The 16171-nt window shown below is 43.7% G+C and overlaps 1 protein-coding gene across 8 annotated transcripts in view; it reads left to right on the top strand.

Annotated features, from left to right (window-relative positions):
* Positions 1-228: 228 nt before the first annotated feature.
* Positions 229-16171, top strand: part of Gk1 (Glycerol kinase 1) — a 37443-nt gene continuing 21500 nt past the window's right edge. For 3 of the 8 annotated variants that reach the window (XM_077669046.1, XM_077669052.1, XM_077669051.1), the window contains exons 1-13: positions 229-384; positions 2825-3037; positions 3524-3597; positions 3692-3798; positions 4816-4893; positions 5358-5437; positions 6878-7015; positions 8041-8150; positions 9755-9857; positions 10242-10309; positions 11816-11858; positions 14583-14675; positions 15301-15379. In XM_077669046.1, coding sequence (XP_077525172.1) covers positions 2951-3037; positions 3524-3597; positions 3692-3798; positions 4816-4893; positions 5358-5437; positions 6878-7015; positions 8041-8150; positions 9755-9857; positions 10242-10309; positions 11816-11858; positions 14583-14675; positions 15301-15379 — 1060 coding nt within the window. In that variant the 5' untranslated portion in view covers positions 229-384; positions 2825-2950. Of the gene's footprint in view, positions 385-2693; positions 3038-3523; positions 3598-3691; positions 3799-4815; positions 4894-5357; positions 5438-6877; positions 7016-8040; positions 8151-9754; positions 9858-10241; positions 10310-11815; positions 11859-14582; positions 14676-15300; positions 15380-16171 lie in introns of those variants that run through there. The other 5 variants (XM_077669049.1, XM_077669054.1, XM_077669048.1 and 2 more) reach the window with 4 other exon arrangements.

Genomic DNA, 16171 nt, shown 5'->3' with positions numbered 1-16171 from the left:
AAACAATGAAATGCCGGTCCCACGCGCTGTCGACAACCCGGCTATCTGTGGAATACAAGCGTATACCCCGCTCTCCCCACAAGCCAGCGGCGAGCGCGTACGACACAGCGCGCGCCCGCCATCGAGAGCGGGCAGAAAAGGCACTCTTGCTTTTAGCCCCGCTTCATAACAAAGACTTGACGTCACGATAGCTCGCTTAGGGAAGGGAACATTTCTAAGCTCGTGATTAACTGATTGCTCCTAGTTGGGCAATATCCGAGAGGTTTAAAACAGAAGCTTGCGGCGGGAAACGGCCTGCCTGCTTGCCTGCGAGCTCTGAGCCAGGACAGGTCCCTCCTTGCCCGCCGATCCACGAACCCGACGTCGATCGGCGAAGACGACTTGGTGAGCCGACCGAACTTCTATTTTATCGGGTAGAACATACTTTCGCAGTGTGATTTACCACGCGTTAGGTTAACTACTTCTTAGCTCGCTGTGAAGGCAGGGGTTATTTGGTGGTTGATTATTAATTAAAAAGACGCTCTTAGGTTGAGCACGAAGAAATAGAAAAAAAGACGGGACAAGCGCTTATTGACGTGCTCCTAGCGTGCCCTGCCGCTGCCTATTTCGTCCGAACCTGCCGTGGCTGCGACTCTGCGCCATGGGTTGGGGAAACGTGTCGCGTACGAGTAACGTCCGTGTGTAGCTGGCACGGAAACTCGCTTTCCCGGCGGGCTGGACGCAGAGTGACCCCATACATCCTATTATATTATTCGCATGAATTAAATGCCTCAAGGTTCCGAATAATTGGATCGAAGTTCGAATAAAGCCTTTCGTATTTTTCTTCCACGACTATTCCCGAAACAGGAACCATACACGCCGCCGCGATCGGTATGCACAGCATGGAGGGTTCAGCGTCGTGTTGCGGCCCACTCGCGTGGTGGCATGTGGCGGCGTTCATAATCCTCATGCATTGCCCAAGAGATTGGACGACGCGGCAGGGCCCAGGCAGGTTCAGTCAACCCGGCACCTCGGAGGCCATTCCTCATTCGTATCTCTCGCCCGCCCCTTGCACTGAGTTGGGGCGCTAGTTTATTATCTTCCGCTTATCCGCATAACTTGATAGTGATAAAGTTAATACGCTGAATTTGCGTTGCGAGCCCCCAAATGGAGATCAGTATTAACCGCGTAAACAGTTCCTCACGATTGCGTTTAAAATACTCGATTCGTTTTCGATTCTGTTTTTAGCTAAACTATTCGTATTCGCGATTCGGCTTGAAAAAAAAATACTACTCGCATATCTCTTCTAATAATTTTTATTTTGTAGTGCAGTAGGCGCATTTCCCGATGCTTTGTGGCAGGCGGCCCATCTCCCCGCCGGCGTGTGGGCAGCCTGCCAGGTGAAGGGTACACCTGGGTGAAGGCCTTCGAAGTAAATGTCTTCAGTTTAAAGGCCCTTAGGTCAAATGCCTTTAGAAAGTTCTTATCGCAAAGGCCTTAAGGATGAATGCCTTTAAGCCAAAGGACTTTATGGCAAAGACCTTTACCACGTAAGGACCTTAAGTGCCCACCGTAACTAGTGCAACTGCACGATATTCCGCACTTAGCCATGATAAACCATCTGCTTTTTTTGCAGAGTTATCGCGTGCGCAAACAAGTAAACTTAAAACCGGCGCATGCAGAAAAGATTGTTTAGCCCCAGTAGAACGCAGCAATTTCATTTCATGCCGAACGAACGCGTAGTTAGTGCCTGTACTCATGCAACTGTGTAAACGTAAATGCCGAATCCTGTAGAATTATCTTGAACCATGTTATTTCATTGTGTACTTCATGTCGCCAGTCCATAGAGGGTAGCGCCACAGTCACCAGGTCAGCCAGCGTCAGTGCAGAATCTCGGCCGAGCAGGAAAGTGGCACCAACTCATTTGGAATGAGGGCATATATACGAATCGCTCGCTTGAAGAAGACCATAGTACATACTGTTGATGCAAGGATCTCGATCCGGACTTACAAGCTTGCATGAAAGCACGCTTTTTGGGCGACATTCACCTGCATTTCGCGATTTTTTGGTTTTGAGATCCGCTCCGGAAGGCAGGGAATGAGTCCAGGGATGGCATCGCGCAGCGCGCAGTTCCCGCGAGGAATTCACACCTCTTTTTACGACGTGCTTGAAAGTCCTTGATAACGTCACCTTCAATATGATGCTCGCATATACGTTAGACGTGCGAGCAGCTGTTCTTGTGACGCAATATCTGCTCCCACCATTTAAACAGGGTGTCAGATCGCGAGGTGGGGTGAAAAAAATGATTGGTGGTGTCGTTTCTGTTGCCGCTTGTGCAACCAGGCGCGAAGCAGATATCATATGTAACGCTCGCTTGAAGTCACCAAGTGTACAGATTTAACCACAAGAAGTTTTCACAATTACTACGAGCACCATTCACGCAAAAAGCGGCTTGGAAATCCAACTAGCCTGTCGTTACTGCAGCGAACGAAACTCCCTCATCAGCAGACGATGTAGAAAAGCTCGACTACATGTATGAAACGGAGTATAGTTCCCGCGACCGCCACTGCCGCCACTTCAGCCACCTCCCGAACAATAGTAAAGAAACTCCATGTCCCGAACGGAGCCGCGAAACTGAAACGTTGATCGAGATATCGCTTACAGCGCCGAATTGGGCTCTAGCGGCGAGAGTGCGCAGGTGCAGTCTCGGTCGTCTAGCCTGCTTACGCTGCTGTAATATCTCAAAGCTACCACCCTGTCCATGCTGCCGCTAGCATGCGTCCGCAGCCGGTGAATGGCTTGTCCCCGTTGCAGTAGTGGTTGTAACCTCTCTCTTACGCTGTAGGTGTGCTACCCCAGCTGGGAATGTTCCGGCGCCACCTGTACTACGTCGGTTGTTTACTTCAACGTGAACTTGACTCGTCGTGAAGTCACAGGCAACCGAGCTTGAAGGCCCATTCGAAGTTTCCCGATGGAATCGAAGCCAAATATTGTGCGCGGCAAGCATGGCCCGCTGGTCGGTGCTATCGACCAAGGAACAAGCAGCACAAGATTTTTGGTGAGTTTAAATTTCGCTCAAGCATAGGTGCATTATTGCAGAAATATTCGTGCCCATTCGCTGTTTCGGAGGTGTGCCCTCTCGTGCATGGTTGATCAACTCGTGCGGAGCTTCCACACAGCTGTTCTTGCTGTTCTCATTCATTGCTTCATTGTTCGTATCCAGCGCACATGAAGGCTCTTTTGTTTTACAGAAGTTCGCATTCGCTTTTGGGTTCGTTTATTTCCTGTGCTAGAGGTTGTTCGTGTACGAGCTCTTTAATGACGAGGAAATAAAGAGAGAAAAACACTGCTGTTTTCCTCGTATTGCCCAGAACAGTCTTGTGATATGCTGAGCGTTTCGTGAACAAGCTAAAGAAAAAAAAACGATTTCTTCATATGTGGAAAGTTGTTTCTCTTAAAAACCCATTGATATTAACTTTTTTTTGTGTATGTATGTTTGTGCCTGCATACTCGAAGAAACCGCTGACACTTTTCTGTACTTTAGGTTTTCGCAAGCAAGACATCCGAACTCATTGCCTACCATCAAACAGAAATACAGCATGTTCTTCCAAATGATGGGTATGCTGAACACCCGTTTTGCTTTCGCCTTTTGCACGTGAACAACCTTTCATTTGACTTTACCGGAATTCCCAATGTCTCTAATTGTATTTAGGTGGGTGGAAGAGGACCCATTTGAAATCGTCAAGTCTGTTCATGAGTGCATAGAAAAAACTGTCGAAAAGCTGAAGGCCCTCGAGATTGACCCTCGTGATATAATAGGTGAGTCTTCTGCTTGCGTTTTTCATTCTAGTCCTGCCCATTTGCACTAAAAAAAAAGAAAAAAATCCACTTAGGATCCTATACATTGCAGTGAGCAATTAATTTCACGATGGTCAAATTTTTATTTTCCTAATCTCTTTGAGGGAGAGTGTTTTTGTTAGTGTTACTATGTTTTGCTTCCATTTCCTAATCAGGCATGTAAGTAATTCAGCCAGTTTTTAAAAGTTCTTCGTTTTCATTTGCAGTTCATTTGCAATTCAATTGCAAATGAACCAAGAGATAGCTAGACAATGACAATTGCATTGTCTAGCTATCTCTTGGCTCAGTGCAGAAAACTAAGAGGCCAGTTTCAATTGTGGTTACTGGCATTTGCCTGCACAAAATGCATCTTTTTGTTAGTAGTGCACATCACTACCCACTAGCCAAGGTAGCTGCTACATTACCGCAGGTATACTTCGCGGTTTTTAGCCTTCTCTTTTATTCGCTTTTTTTTCTGTGCGCATTTGCAGTGAAATAGTTCATTGCACTGCCTGTTGATGTCAGCTGGAGATGTGAGCACTGCAAGACAGAGCTAATCACAGGCACTCCTTGCTGTCCATGTGGACCAAGTTCGTATTCTCTTTCTTGAGATATGATAAAAGAACTGGCTGAGCTCCAGTTTGAAAACTCGAGAGTGCCTAGAAAACACTTGAGCTCGCAGTTACGCAGTCACCTTATTCCTGCGTTATCACCTACAGTGCGCGTAGTGCTCCATCTGCATGCAATGTCAGCTTAGATAAGATTACTGATTCATCAAATGTGTACTGGGCAGCTAAATTGTGAGGCTTTGGGCTTGTAGAATTTGTATTGAACTGCCTGACATTACTAGAGGCTTGGTTCTTGGCTGTGGCAGTTATTATTGAAAATGGTTGAAATGTACGAACAGCTTTTTATTGAGGTACTGGCACACAAGAAAGGAGCTGTGAGCCTTTAGGCCTCTTGCCATCTTTAACACATGCACCGCCTCTTTTCTTTCAGCTCTTGGAGTTGCTAATCAAAGGGAGACAACTATTGTTTGGGACAAAAATACTGGGCAACCCCTGTACAATGCTGTTGGTAAGTCCAGAATTGTATCCTGCAGTATAGTGGTATGAATGGACTCTTGCTTTCCTTTCGGGCTGTGCTTTCTGTTCATTTTACTGAAGATTGAAAGCTAATATGGAAAACTTACTGTGGATCCCAATTGTAGGAAGTGCAGTTATGATAGGGCAAGCCAGTTTCTTTTGCAGAACTATGTTCTTGTTTCTTACTTCATGAAACTGTACATTTACACTGATTCCTTTTAACAAGTGTGCATGTGTGCCCTTATTGTAGATTCTGTTCTTTTCATTTCAATAAGTTCTTGCTTTATGAAACTTGTCCGAAGCAATTAACTAGTCCGGGTGCTCCCTTGGAGGATCTCTGCTGTCGTTTTCTTTCACGTAGGTTTGCGTTCTTTGCAAATGTCGAACCTGCCAGTTACAACCCGTCTTAAGGCCTACATTAATTTTCATTTTGACCTTTTTTTTTTTAATGCATAGTGTGGTTGGACAACAGAACAATGGGAACAGTTGAAACTTTACTGGATAAAATCCCAGGTCATGATAAGAACTACCTCAAGGTAAGCAGGAGAGTTAGCAATTTAATGTGATCGTCAAAGCGATTGGTACACAATAGGTGTTTATTTGTGAAGTACTGTAGTCGAGTGGTACTGGTGCCCTGTACTACGACACTATTTTGTAGCACCAGTGTCACCTGTTCGGGAATGGTTATGTTCCGTGTCACGTGCTGGGGAATGGTTGTTTTTATTTAGGACCATTAGACCGCTGTTCTATTTTTCTTTTTGCAGTGAGGCTTTTTTCTTTCAGAGGAGCTACTGGTGTTACGCAGCTCTCGTGCTCTGCAAAGTTTTTCCCTGCATCTTTAATATTGTTTCATTTATTTAACAGGTCCAGGTTGGCGAAAGCCTGATATTGATACAGGAGGGAATTTAGTAACTGCCAGAAAGGGTGAATTGGCATGTAAACACCAAGGAAGTAGAAGCTCTTGACAGCCTGTGCTGAGAGCTAAGCAAACAGCTTGACATCTTAAAAGCTTGAAAATTTCCTTGCCTTGCTTCATCTTTGCAGTGGAACACTTGTATTCAAACTGACCTTGATTCAGGCTAATTTGCTTCAGTGGTTTTTAATTCTGCCGTTTTGAGTATTTTCGGTTCTGTTTATTATCTGACTGATCACAAAGGATGGATTTAAAGGGACATTGAAGGGCCTGTATTGATTTATCTCTGCATTCTAATCACAAAGATGCACCTTTAGTAGAAAAATGAGCCTTTATAAGCTAGAAAAGGTGAAAAGAAATACAGGTGTCGCCACATCCAGCTGTTTTTGCAAGCAAATTTCGCCACATCAGTAGTGTTTTTCATGCAGATCCCTGAGGCTCAGCAATGCCATGCTGCACTTCCAAATGGGAATCATGGAGTCCGTTTCTGTCTTAATGTCACATGTTTCAATCGAGGGGCAAAGAAATTTTAAATCCAGTTTTGTCACTAATAAATGCACCTTTTGCTACCAGACAAACATCAACATAGTCGGAAAAAGCCACACAATCTATTTTTATTTTGAACAAAATTCAAATAGAGTTATCCTCACTGTTCTTTTAAAGGAGGTTGACCCTCTCCTCTTTCCCTCTGAGTGAGAAATTTTTTTCACATAAGAAAAACCACTTTGGCCCTCATTTTTTTTTTTGGCAAAAAAAGAAAGCTCCAGAAATCTAATGTGCACCCCTGCCCCCTCCTGCCGCTGCCCCCTTCCAAGAGTTGGCCATAAATCCATCCCTGCTGAATACCTTTAAATATGGTCACTGTTGTTAATATGAAACTTCTTCTAGGTGTACGAAATTAACCTAGTGTATGTTAATCAGTCAAAACTATTTCAGCAATGGTCTTGTGATGATATTTTGATGTTAGATTGTGGTGTTGTAGCTGTGACATTTCTCCCTTTTTTTTGTCATTTTTCTGTGTTGCTGTGCTTTAAATGCACTTGTGACTTTTGGTTTTGTGTAGAAAAAGTGTGGACTACCGCTGAGCACATACTTCAGCGCAGTCAAACTCAGGTGGCTCATAGACAATGTTCCCGAAGTGGATGCCGCAGTGCGGGCAGGGCGCTGTATGTTTGGCACAGTGGACTCATGGCTCATATATGTAAGTTCCAAAGCAAGTGACACCTCTGTGAATGTTTCCTCGTGAAACTTATTAACTGTGGATTGCTGGGGGTTTAAAGTCAGTGAGCGACATTGCAGAGGATTGGAAATGTTCCTACTGTTGCTCTTCATGAAAATTTACATCTGCCAGCGTTTGTTGATCTTTGATCTTTCTTACTTGGGCAACAGATCTGAAACTCGCTTCAGCCAGAGGCATATATTATGTACCTAATCATACTTAAGGTCAGGTGGAAAAACGAGCATCTTCATGCGGTGTCCTTAAAGCACTTTCGTTTCTACCTTCATTAGGAGGAAACTGCAGAACAAGTTATACTTCATTGGCGAAGTCTTAGATCTCAGTTTGTAAATTGACTTTCGAATGTTTGTTCTCTATATAGAGGTTGTAGATTAGTCCAGGCATTACTCTGCACATCAAAACACTGCAGGGGCATTATACAGGTGCTTTCTTTAAAGGTTCTTGATGATGCTTCTATGAGAATGTGATTCAGTGCTTTGAGAGCTCAAAATAAGCAACTAGTATATTCTTTTGTTATAACCATTGTTCTGTCAAACAACGATGCTGTCTGACTATGATGCTCCTGCAAAAGGAATTACAGTGGCTGTGTGCAACATAGGGACATTTTGCAAATTTTAATAAGATAATCCTAGAATTTTCGTTTTGAAAACAAGTTTTTACATTGCAGTTGCTGCTAATTAGGCTCTGTCATTTTTACCACATGAAGTAAATATTTGCCAACATAGTTCCAGGGTGGCTTGTTTCTGTGCATATTTTTAAGTCTTCTTATTTCTTTAGAAACTGCTTTTAGGTCCATAGGGACAAAGAGCATTAAAGGAAACTGCATGTTGGTTGTGTCTTGTGTTTTGTTAAGGCTGCTTGGATTTTGTTATGGCTGCTTGGATATGACAAAGTTTTTGTAACTTGCCATACCCTGTTTTCTCATAAACATTCTGCTGCATTTTTAAAGATATTCAGATTTATTTTTCTTCTTTTTTTCCACGCTTCAGAACTTCACAGGAGGGACCAAAGGTGGGGTTCACATCACTGACGTGACAAATGCCAGCCGCACCATGCTCATGGACATCGAAACACTTAAGTGGGACCACTTCCTGTGCAAGTGCGTTTAATTAACACTAGCCATTTCTAATGAGAGAGTGCAGTGCTACTTGGTGACCATTGCATTTACAAGCCATTGCATTGCAGTGGCATGCAGCATTTGAACACTCATCTGTGTCCCATTTCCCTCTCCCCCATAAGTGTCCTGTCCAGTGCATTAACCACTGAGAGGTTGCGCATGAAAGCGCCATCTCTACAGCTAACTCTCTGCTCACTATCTTAACAAAAGCACCTCGCTTCTGGCAGTCTTCTGGCCATAAGTATCATAAGAGGGTTCTCTCTGCTCACTATCTTAATAAGGGCACCTTGCTTCTGACAGTCTTCTGGCCATAAGTATCATAAGAGGGTCCTCTCCGCTCACTATTTTAATAAGGGCACCTCGCTTCTGGCAGTCTTCTGGCCATAAGTATCATAAGAGGGTCCTCTCCGCTCACTATTTTAATAAGGGCACCTCGCTTCTGGCAGTCTTCTGGCAATAAGTATCATAAGAAGGTTCTCTCTGCTCACTATCTTAACAAGGGCACCTCACTTCTGAGAGTCTTCTGGCCATAAGTATCATAAGAGGGTCCTCTCCGCTCACTATTTTAATAAGGGCACCTCGCTTCTGGCAGTCTTCTGGCCATAAGTATCATAAGAGGGTCCTCTCCGCTCACTATTTTAATAAGGGCACCTCGCTTCTGGCAGTCTTCTGGCAATAAGTATCATAAGAGGGTTCTCTCTGCTCACTATCTTAACAAGGGCACCTCACTTCTGACAGTCTTCTGGCCATAAGTATCATAAGAGGGTCCTCTCCGCTCACTATTTTAATAAGGGCACCTCGCTTCTGGCAGTCTTCTGGCCATAAGTATCATAAGAGGGTTCTCGCACGGCTGCCGCTCCCACTCTCCAATCACGTTCCACGTTGCAGTCACAGTAATACAGGATGTTCAGTGTTCGCCACTATGGACGAGAGTAGCACTGGTGAACACACTCAACGTTAGGTTGCACGCATCGTAAATACCCCTGGAAGTAGAATATTAGACAGCCACAGCCATAGCTCGGACAGTAGAACACCGTACGCGACATACTGAAGTCATGGGTTTAATCCCACTGGAAACATATGGTTGACTTTTCTTGAACTCTAAAATCTCTATGATGTGAATCTCACAGATTAGGTAAAAATATTTTTATCATCCAAAACGTACAAAATTCATACGTAGAAGCTCTGGAAATGCATTTACACAGACCTGCTTACAGCTGATGGAATTTATTTACGGTCACGCGGCACTTCTCACTAATCGAAGTGCCTACTGCGCAACTGGTGATTGCGAAGTCAGCAATGTGTAGGCCACACAATATCATTCATAGCTCTCAGTGTATACTGTGAGACTAGCGATCGTGTGCAGACTATGTGTGGGCAGCGCTTAGTGCTGGAGGGAGGGGATATGCACTCGCTGTTAATGTTGCATAATCTGCCTGTTGGACCAGCATAGATGATAGGCGAGTTTTTATTGACCTAGTTGAACCTGCTTCAAAAGTAAGTTTTTTCTGTGTATGTCTTCTTTTGCCTGCTGACGGGACAGTTACAGTCATTGTTCTCTTTAACGTGTGCATTGTTTTGCTCAGGTTCTTCGGAGTGCCCATGTCAATACTGCCCAAGATTTGCAGTTCTTCAGAAATCTACGGGAAAATGTGTGAGGGTCCACTTCTTGGCGTCCCTATATCAGGGGTAGGTGTTGTTTTGCTATGTGAATGTGGCATTTTGTTGTTTTTGGAGCATTCGCGCATATCTGTACATGTGATAATAGCAGGAATCTTCAAGTGAGGTAGAATTCCTTGCTTAATTTTTTAAACCTGGAGAGTCAGTCGGCATGCAGCAAAGCCACTGTAATTTGGTTCAGCTTTCTCCAGATCACAGTTACCTGCTTATGTGCAACAAATCAATTAAAAGCTTTGCAGTGGCTTTTTTTTTCCTTTCACTTCAGCAACAGTTTTCAGACAGTGTGTTTGGTTCTCACCTGTCTCATGTATACTAGGGGCAAGTGGGAACAAAACATCTTTTTTTTTTATACTGCCTTGAAACATTCGTATGGCATTATCGATTTTTTTCTAGTGCCTTGGAGATCAAAGTGCTGCCCTCGTGGGTCAATTATGTTTTGACATTGGCCAAGCAAAATGCACGTGAGTAGAACTATTTTTGCTTTCAAAAAGTGTGTTAGGTACCTCCTTTTGCACCGTGTTAAAGGCATTTGTTTCCCTCCCCAAAACGTTAATGCAAATAGCGTATAGGTGAACTTTAGCTTTAGCTAGCAACATAGCGACAGCAGACCGTCTAATTCAAGAGTATTGTACATTGGGCGCAGAGCCTGGCAGCTTGGGCTCAGAGATTTTGACAAAGTGACCTTGGCTAAATAAGAAATCCTGCTGTGCTGCTGAAATCTTGGTGCTTCTTTGTTGGCCATCATAAAGGGGCCGTCTGATAACCTTTCTCACATTTGTTTGTGTCACTCTTTTATGTTGCAAGAGGTATGCAGTGTGATAACATTCCTATTGCAACAGTAGCTGTTAGCAATTCTGCCAACAATTCCACATTGTCCACAAATTCCACAGTGGTGACTCATGTGGTACAGAGCAGTTTGCAGATGATGGGAAGGGTGCAATTCGTGTTGATGAGCAGCGGTTGTGTTGCTTTGGGAAAGGTTGCTTTGGTGTGCAGTTTGAAAGCCGCCTGTTGTTTTAAGTCACCGAAATGATCACTTCTGCAGTGATCGTCTGCTGATGCCAGCAATTTGCATCATTATACATCCTATGCAATAGTGCAAGAGCTTCATAATTTCCAAGTAGCCACTTGCTACATATGCTTGCTTGGCTTCATCGTGGGTTATTACAAAGCTGATGCGCAGATGTGAAGCACCAACCCTTTCGTTGCTGCGACGCAACCGCAGACACGGATGTGTATGTGATAATAGATAAGCACTATCGTAGCATGCTGAAACCATGAACGTGAATGCGTACATGGTAAACAGATAAGTGCTGCCTTGGCACTTCCCTCACGCTGCAAGATAAGGAAGCGGCATTGGCATTGTGAGCTAGAATTGGAAAACCCAAAGATGAAACACCAATTGGCTTTAGTCACTTCATCGCACTGCTGTCTGATCTCCCAATTCTATGCATTTTGAAGCCCCTTGGGTAGCAAGTGAAGAAAAACAGATGCAGCACGCTTTTGATGATGTTCTGGTTGAGGGGACTGCTTGCGTATACAACAAAGCGGTAATTGTCAAGGTTTCATCATGAAATGAAACAAGCTTTAGAAGTTGCTTGTTAAATATGTTAGATATCAGCCACCGTGGTGGCTCAGTGGTTATGGTGCTTGGCTGCTGACCCAAAAGACGCTGGTTTGATCTTGGCCGCAGTGGTCGCATTTCGGTGGAGGCGAAATCCTAGATACACGAGTACTGTATGATGTGAGTGCATGTGGCCCCAGGTGGTCGAAATTATCGAGCCCTCCACTACGGCGCCCCTCATAGCCTGAGTCGCTTTGAGACGTTAAACTCCATAAAACCAAACTTTTTAGGTCACTTACATATTTGTCTATATTTGTACAATTTGAAGGCAGTGCAACAAGGCAAAAGTGCATGTCTTGTTAAATAAATATCAAATAGTTTCTTTTATTTGTCCCCCATGTAGGTATGGCACTGGGTGCTTCCTTTTGTGTAACACTGGCCTTGAGGTAAGTGCATTTAATTTTCATTCACTGATGCACGCCAGTTTCAGTAGCTATGCCTGTTGCTGTATAGCCATCTAGTCGCAGTTGCATACCTTTTCTCTTCTAGCTCTGTCGCTGCACAGCTTTCGCTGCTAGTGTGCCCTGAAAGCATGCTTGTCATTTAGTCTTTAGTTATTTATTGCCTCCAAGCGATGAAGATGATGATTCGATTTTAATGCCGCTAGGGCAGCTTGCCCGAAGAGCACCTCCGAGTAGCTTTATCGAGCACATTCAAGAGTGTTCAGGATGTTTGTAGGCATGCAGATTACGAGGCTTCTTGTGACTTTGTTTTTCTTTCAAGCTGAAGTGAAGCGAGGTGTCTTTTCATTTCTGTTGTCTTTGTGGTTTACCCTCAGTTAGTATTTCCAATGCAGCATTCCTAGATGGCGCTTTCTTAGTGCACAACTTCACTGGCACTTCCATTCTTTTTTTCTTTTGTACGCCAAGGTATTACCAGTGTATAGAGATTGAAATGGCAAAATTGTTTGTGATTTGTTGCAGTTTGTTAACTGTGATCAAACTGTGACCAAACAATCACATGTAGTGACTGGAATTTCTTCTCACACATGCACACATAGACGAAGGGAGAGAGAAGGTTTGGTGTGTGCATGCTTGATGGTATCGCTGATCTTGTTGCATGAGAACACACCAATGCTTCAAATGCCTGCTTAGGCATGCGTGAACGCAGAAAAGTTGAGCGTGCTACACTTTTTTTTTTATTTATTTGCATGCGCATGCATATGGCAGTGCTTTGCTCTGTGCTGCAGTTTCCGTTTTTCGTCTCTTCTTTTTTGCTGCTGTTGTTGCTCGTAGGTTGCAGCTAATTTTGCCTTTAGCTATTCCTAGTCTCCTTCATTATTTTTTTCATTCATTTATTAATACTGTCAGCCTATGCAGGCTATTACAGGAGTGGAAAAAATTTGAATAAATGCAAGCTTTCTGTATTCAGGTTTTTCACAGCTTGCTTAGTTGTCAGGCATTTCAAGGCACTTACACTTCTTGCTCTGCCTCTGCTGTTATATACGCCTAGTAAAACACTTGTGGAAAATTCAGTGCTTTATCGGAATCCTTGTAAATTTCACTGAAACATCAATTGGAATTTTGTTCATTCATTGATTTCATGGATGTCCCACTGTCATGGATGTCTCCTTGAAGAACCTGAGGTGGTAAAATGTGAATGTTTGGGTCGTCAGTGCTTTTTGGGAAAAAGTTATGATGAGAAACCAATGCTGCATATTCAAATCAGAAATTATCTCCTTTTGAGCATTAAGTGGCCCTGCACATTCTGTGAGCTCCTTTTCATGAGCACAATTGTTGAAACATGGTCTTTCAAGATAGCGTAGTTAAGAGAAGGTTTTGCCGCATGGCATGAAATTTGTGCTTGGTATTCTTGCCATATATTTGGGTCAGGTATCAGTAGCCATGAAATGCTATGCAGATTCAATTGATCCTGTACAAGAACTGCAATATACCTCTGTTCACTTGCTGTCATTCCAACTTCTGGGGCAGTGTGGCGTAACAGTTTGGATGAACTAAAGTGGCAAATCAACTTTTGTATTGCAGATTTTGTATGCCTCACATGACCTTATGCTCACTTGTGACATTCCAACCACTGTGTGGAATCTGAAACTGCAGAGGAAAAAAGATTTCAGTTACAAATTACGTATTTAGCGCTGACAAATTCTATGCGGCGATCCATGTTTACTAATGTCATACTCATCACTCCAGAGCAAAAAACGCACTTCGAAAAGTTTGGTGCCGCCACTTCTTCAACCATGTCCGGCTTTGTTAGGATGAGTTGAGGCATGCTTTTACGTTGCGTGCCAGCTGTGGAATAACGAGAAAGCAGGTTAGTTGAAAACGATTGCTAGAGCACTGTTGAACTTCTGGTCGCATCAGTTTTTTGTAATTGCTTGTCCCTCAGACGACCCGTAACTGCAGGTGTTCCAGTTATTATCCTCCTTTGCTCTTGCAACTGGGCACTGTAGGTGAGTGTTTCCCTAGCAAACCTGAAAATCATAGGCTCATGTGTTGGTGCTTTTCTGCTCATGTATAGAAAGTTGCATCTGTAGACAGTAGCCCAACCAGTGGCCACGGCTAAATATGCACTGACTGGGAGACTTTTTTTTTTTTTGCTAAATTTTTCTTGCACACATAAATTGCTTGAGAATCTGACAAGCAAGTTTTTCGTGGGTTTTGACTCTGTCAAGTAAAACTTTACACCATGTAATCAAAATGCAGGATAATGCACACATGGCATCATTATTTACACTTGTTTGCATTAACTTTTGATTCTGGTCAGAAGTTTTTTTTCTTATTTCTTTTTCTAAAATAAACCTCTTTCAAACCAGGAGTTCAGGATGGAATGCTTACGATTGCAATGGACACAAAAGAAAGGGACTCGGACATTGTGCAGGCTTCGGCCACTCTTACAATGTGTGAAATCACAGGCTGTGTATGGCTTCTGCAAACTCAATTCTTAATATGCACTGCTCGCTCTTCATGCCACAAGCTTTTTCTCACTTTCAGGCTTGGGAATGCCAGTTTGACATGCATGCATTCTTTGCTGCAAATGCTACTGTTACTTCGTTTCTCTCTCCCTTTCTTCTCTCTGCTGCGCCCTTGCTTCCGAAGCACAGGCTTTTTGCACACGGTGAGTTGGGACACAAGTCTTTAACGACATTGTAGACTTGCTTGCAGATTGTACAGTCCTCCCACGGCCTGCTCACAACTGTTGCCTACAAACTGGGCCCCAAGCAGCCTGTCCAATATGCTGTGGAGGTGAGACCTTGTTTCTTTAAACATGAAGTGCTGGGAGGAGCAATGTGAGGGGAGCAATTCATGAAACTAAGGCAAGCTTCATGGCAAAGCTTGAGAGCTTTTGCCTAAAGGTCCATCAAAATTGTGCGTAACGAAGGTTTTGAAGTGTGGTGTTAAACTGCTGGTTGTTGACCAGGTTAGTCATTAGAGATGCTACACTGCAAATAAGCTGTGCTGATTTGCTGCTTTTGGCAGTGGCACAGTCCAGTATTATTTGCTTTGTGTGAGTTAGGCCACTTTCTGTTAAAATAGACAAGACCTTGTTGTAAGCAATTGCTGAGATCTTTTAATTTGGGTCGATTGCTTGTAATTGCTTGGCGTATGATATGTGACGTGTTCACCAACGTATTCCATGCGACACAGTTATCCCAACACGAGCACAGAAAGAGATGACTAGGGACTTTCAATAGCCTTGCCTATTTTTTATAGTAGTATAGCATGAGGTGTACTGAATAGATATAATAGCTGTTATTCCCTAACCTAGTATAACACTGTGTTATGCTGCGCCACTTTGAAAACCTAATTTTTTTTTTAATGTTTTCTTTCGGAGGACTTCGTCTTAGTGCTCTCACTGTGCTTTACCCAGGGATCTGTTGCTATTGCGGGAGCTGCTGTTCGCTGGCTGAGAGACAATTTGGGACTGATCAGCAGCAGCGCTGAAATAGGTGAGCTTTACTTTCGCTTTCCTTCATGCTTTCTTCACCTGTCTGAATCTCTACTGTAATTTCATGGCACTTGGCAGTACAGTGGAGAAATCTAGGAGGTACCTGAAACTGCATTTGCTTCCTTCAGTTTGAAAAAAAAAAATGCAATTCAAATACTCGCAGTGGTGGAACTGTTGCGCCAATTGCGCAAAACTGTGCCAAATCGGAAATCCTGCTACATGCTGCTACAAAATCGATTTTTTGCCTACTTTTGTGCCATGTCTGCGCCAAAACGCTGGTGACTAACTCTGCCGAGAGCAAAACCGAAATTTACTGTCGCGAAATCAAACATCTGCCGGCAACACATTCGTGCTGATTGGAAGAAAAAGGCGCGACGAAAGTGTTCATCTTCATCCCTGCTGGTCATCGCTGCCGGAAGTCATCGCAGCTCACGAGGTCTCCGCCCTGATGGATGAGTTTAGTCTTTGTGTCTCAGCAGATATTAGCCAGATAATCCGAACGACTTGATGACTTCTGGCAAAAACTTTTCAACCTCAAGCAAGAGGATGGGGCTCGAAAATATCCCTTGTTGGCGGCACTCGTAAAAGTACTTCTGTGCCTCTTGCACAGCAATGCTCATTTGGAGATGGCTTCAGTGAAAGTCGGCGAGTGCTGAGAGACCGATCTTCGTTTTCAGTACAAAGTGTAATTGGGCTTCGGTCTGCAATGACACATTCCCAGTGTTTCGGCCGAAATCCAGCTGCTCTTCCTATGACACAACGATTAATCAGAGCGGTGAAAGGATCGCGGAGG

This window comes from Amblyomma americanum, chromosome 6 (assembly GCF_052857255.1).
Source record: "Amblyomma americanum isolate KBUSLIRL-KWMA chromosome 6, ASM5285725v1, whole genome shotgun sequence".
Taxonomy (NCBI): Eukaryota; Metazoa; Arthropoda; class Arachnida; order Ixodida; family Ixodidae; genus Amblyomma; species Amblyomma americanum.
This window is presented reverse-complemented; position numbering and strand designations above follow the sequence as displayed.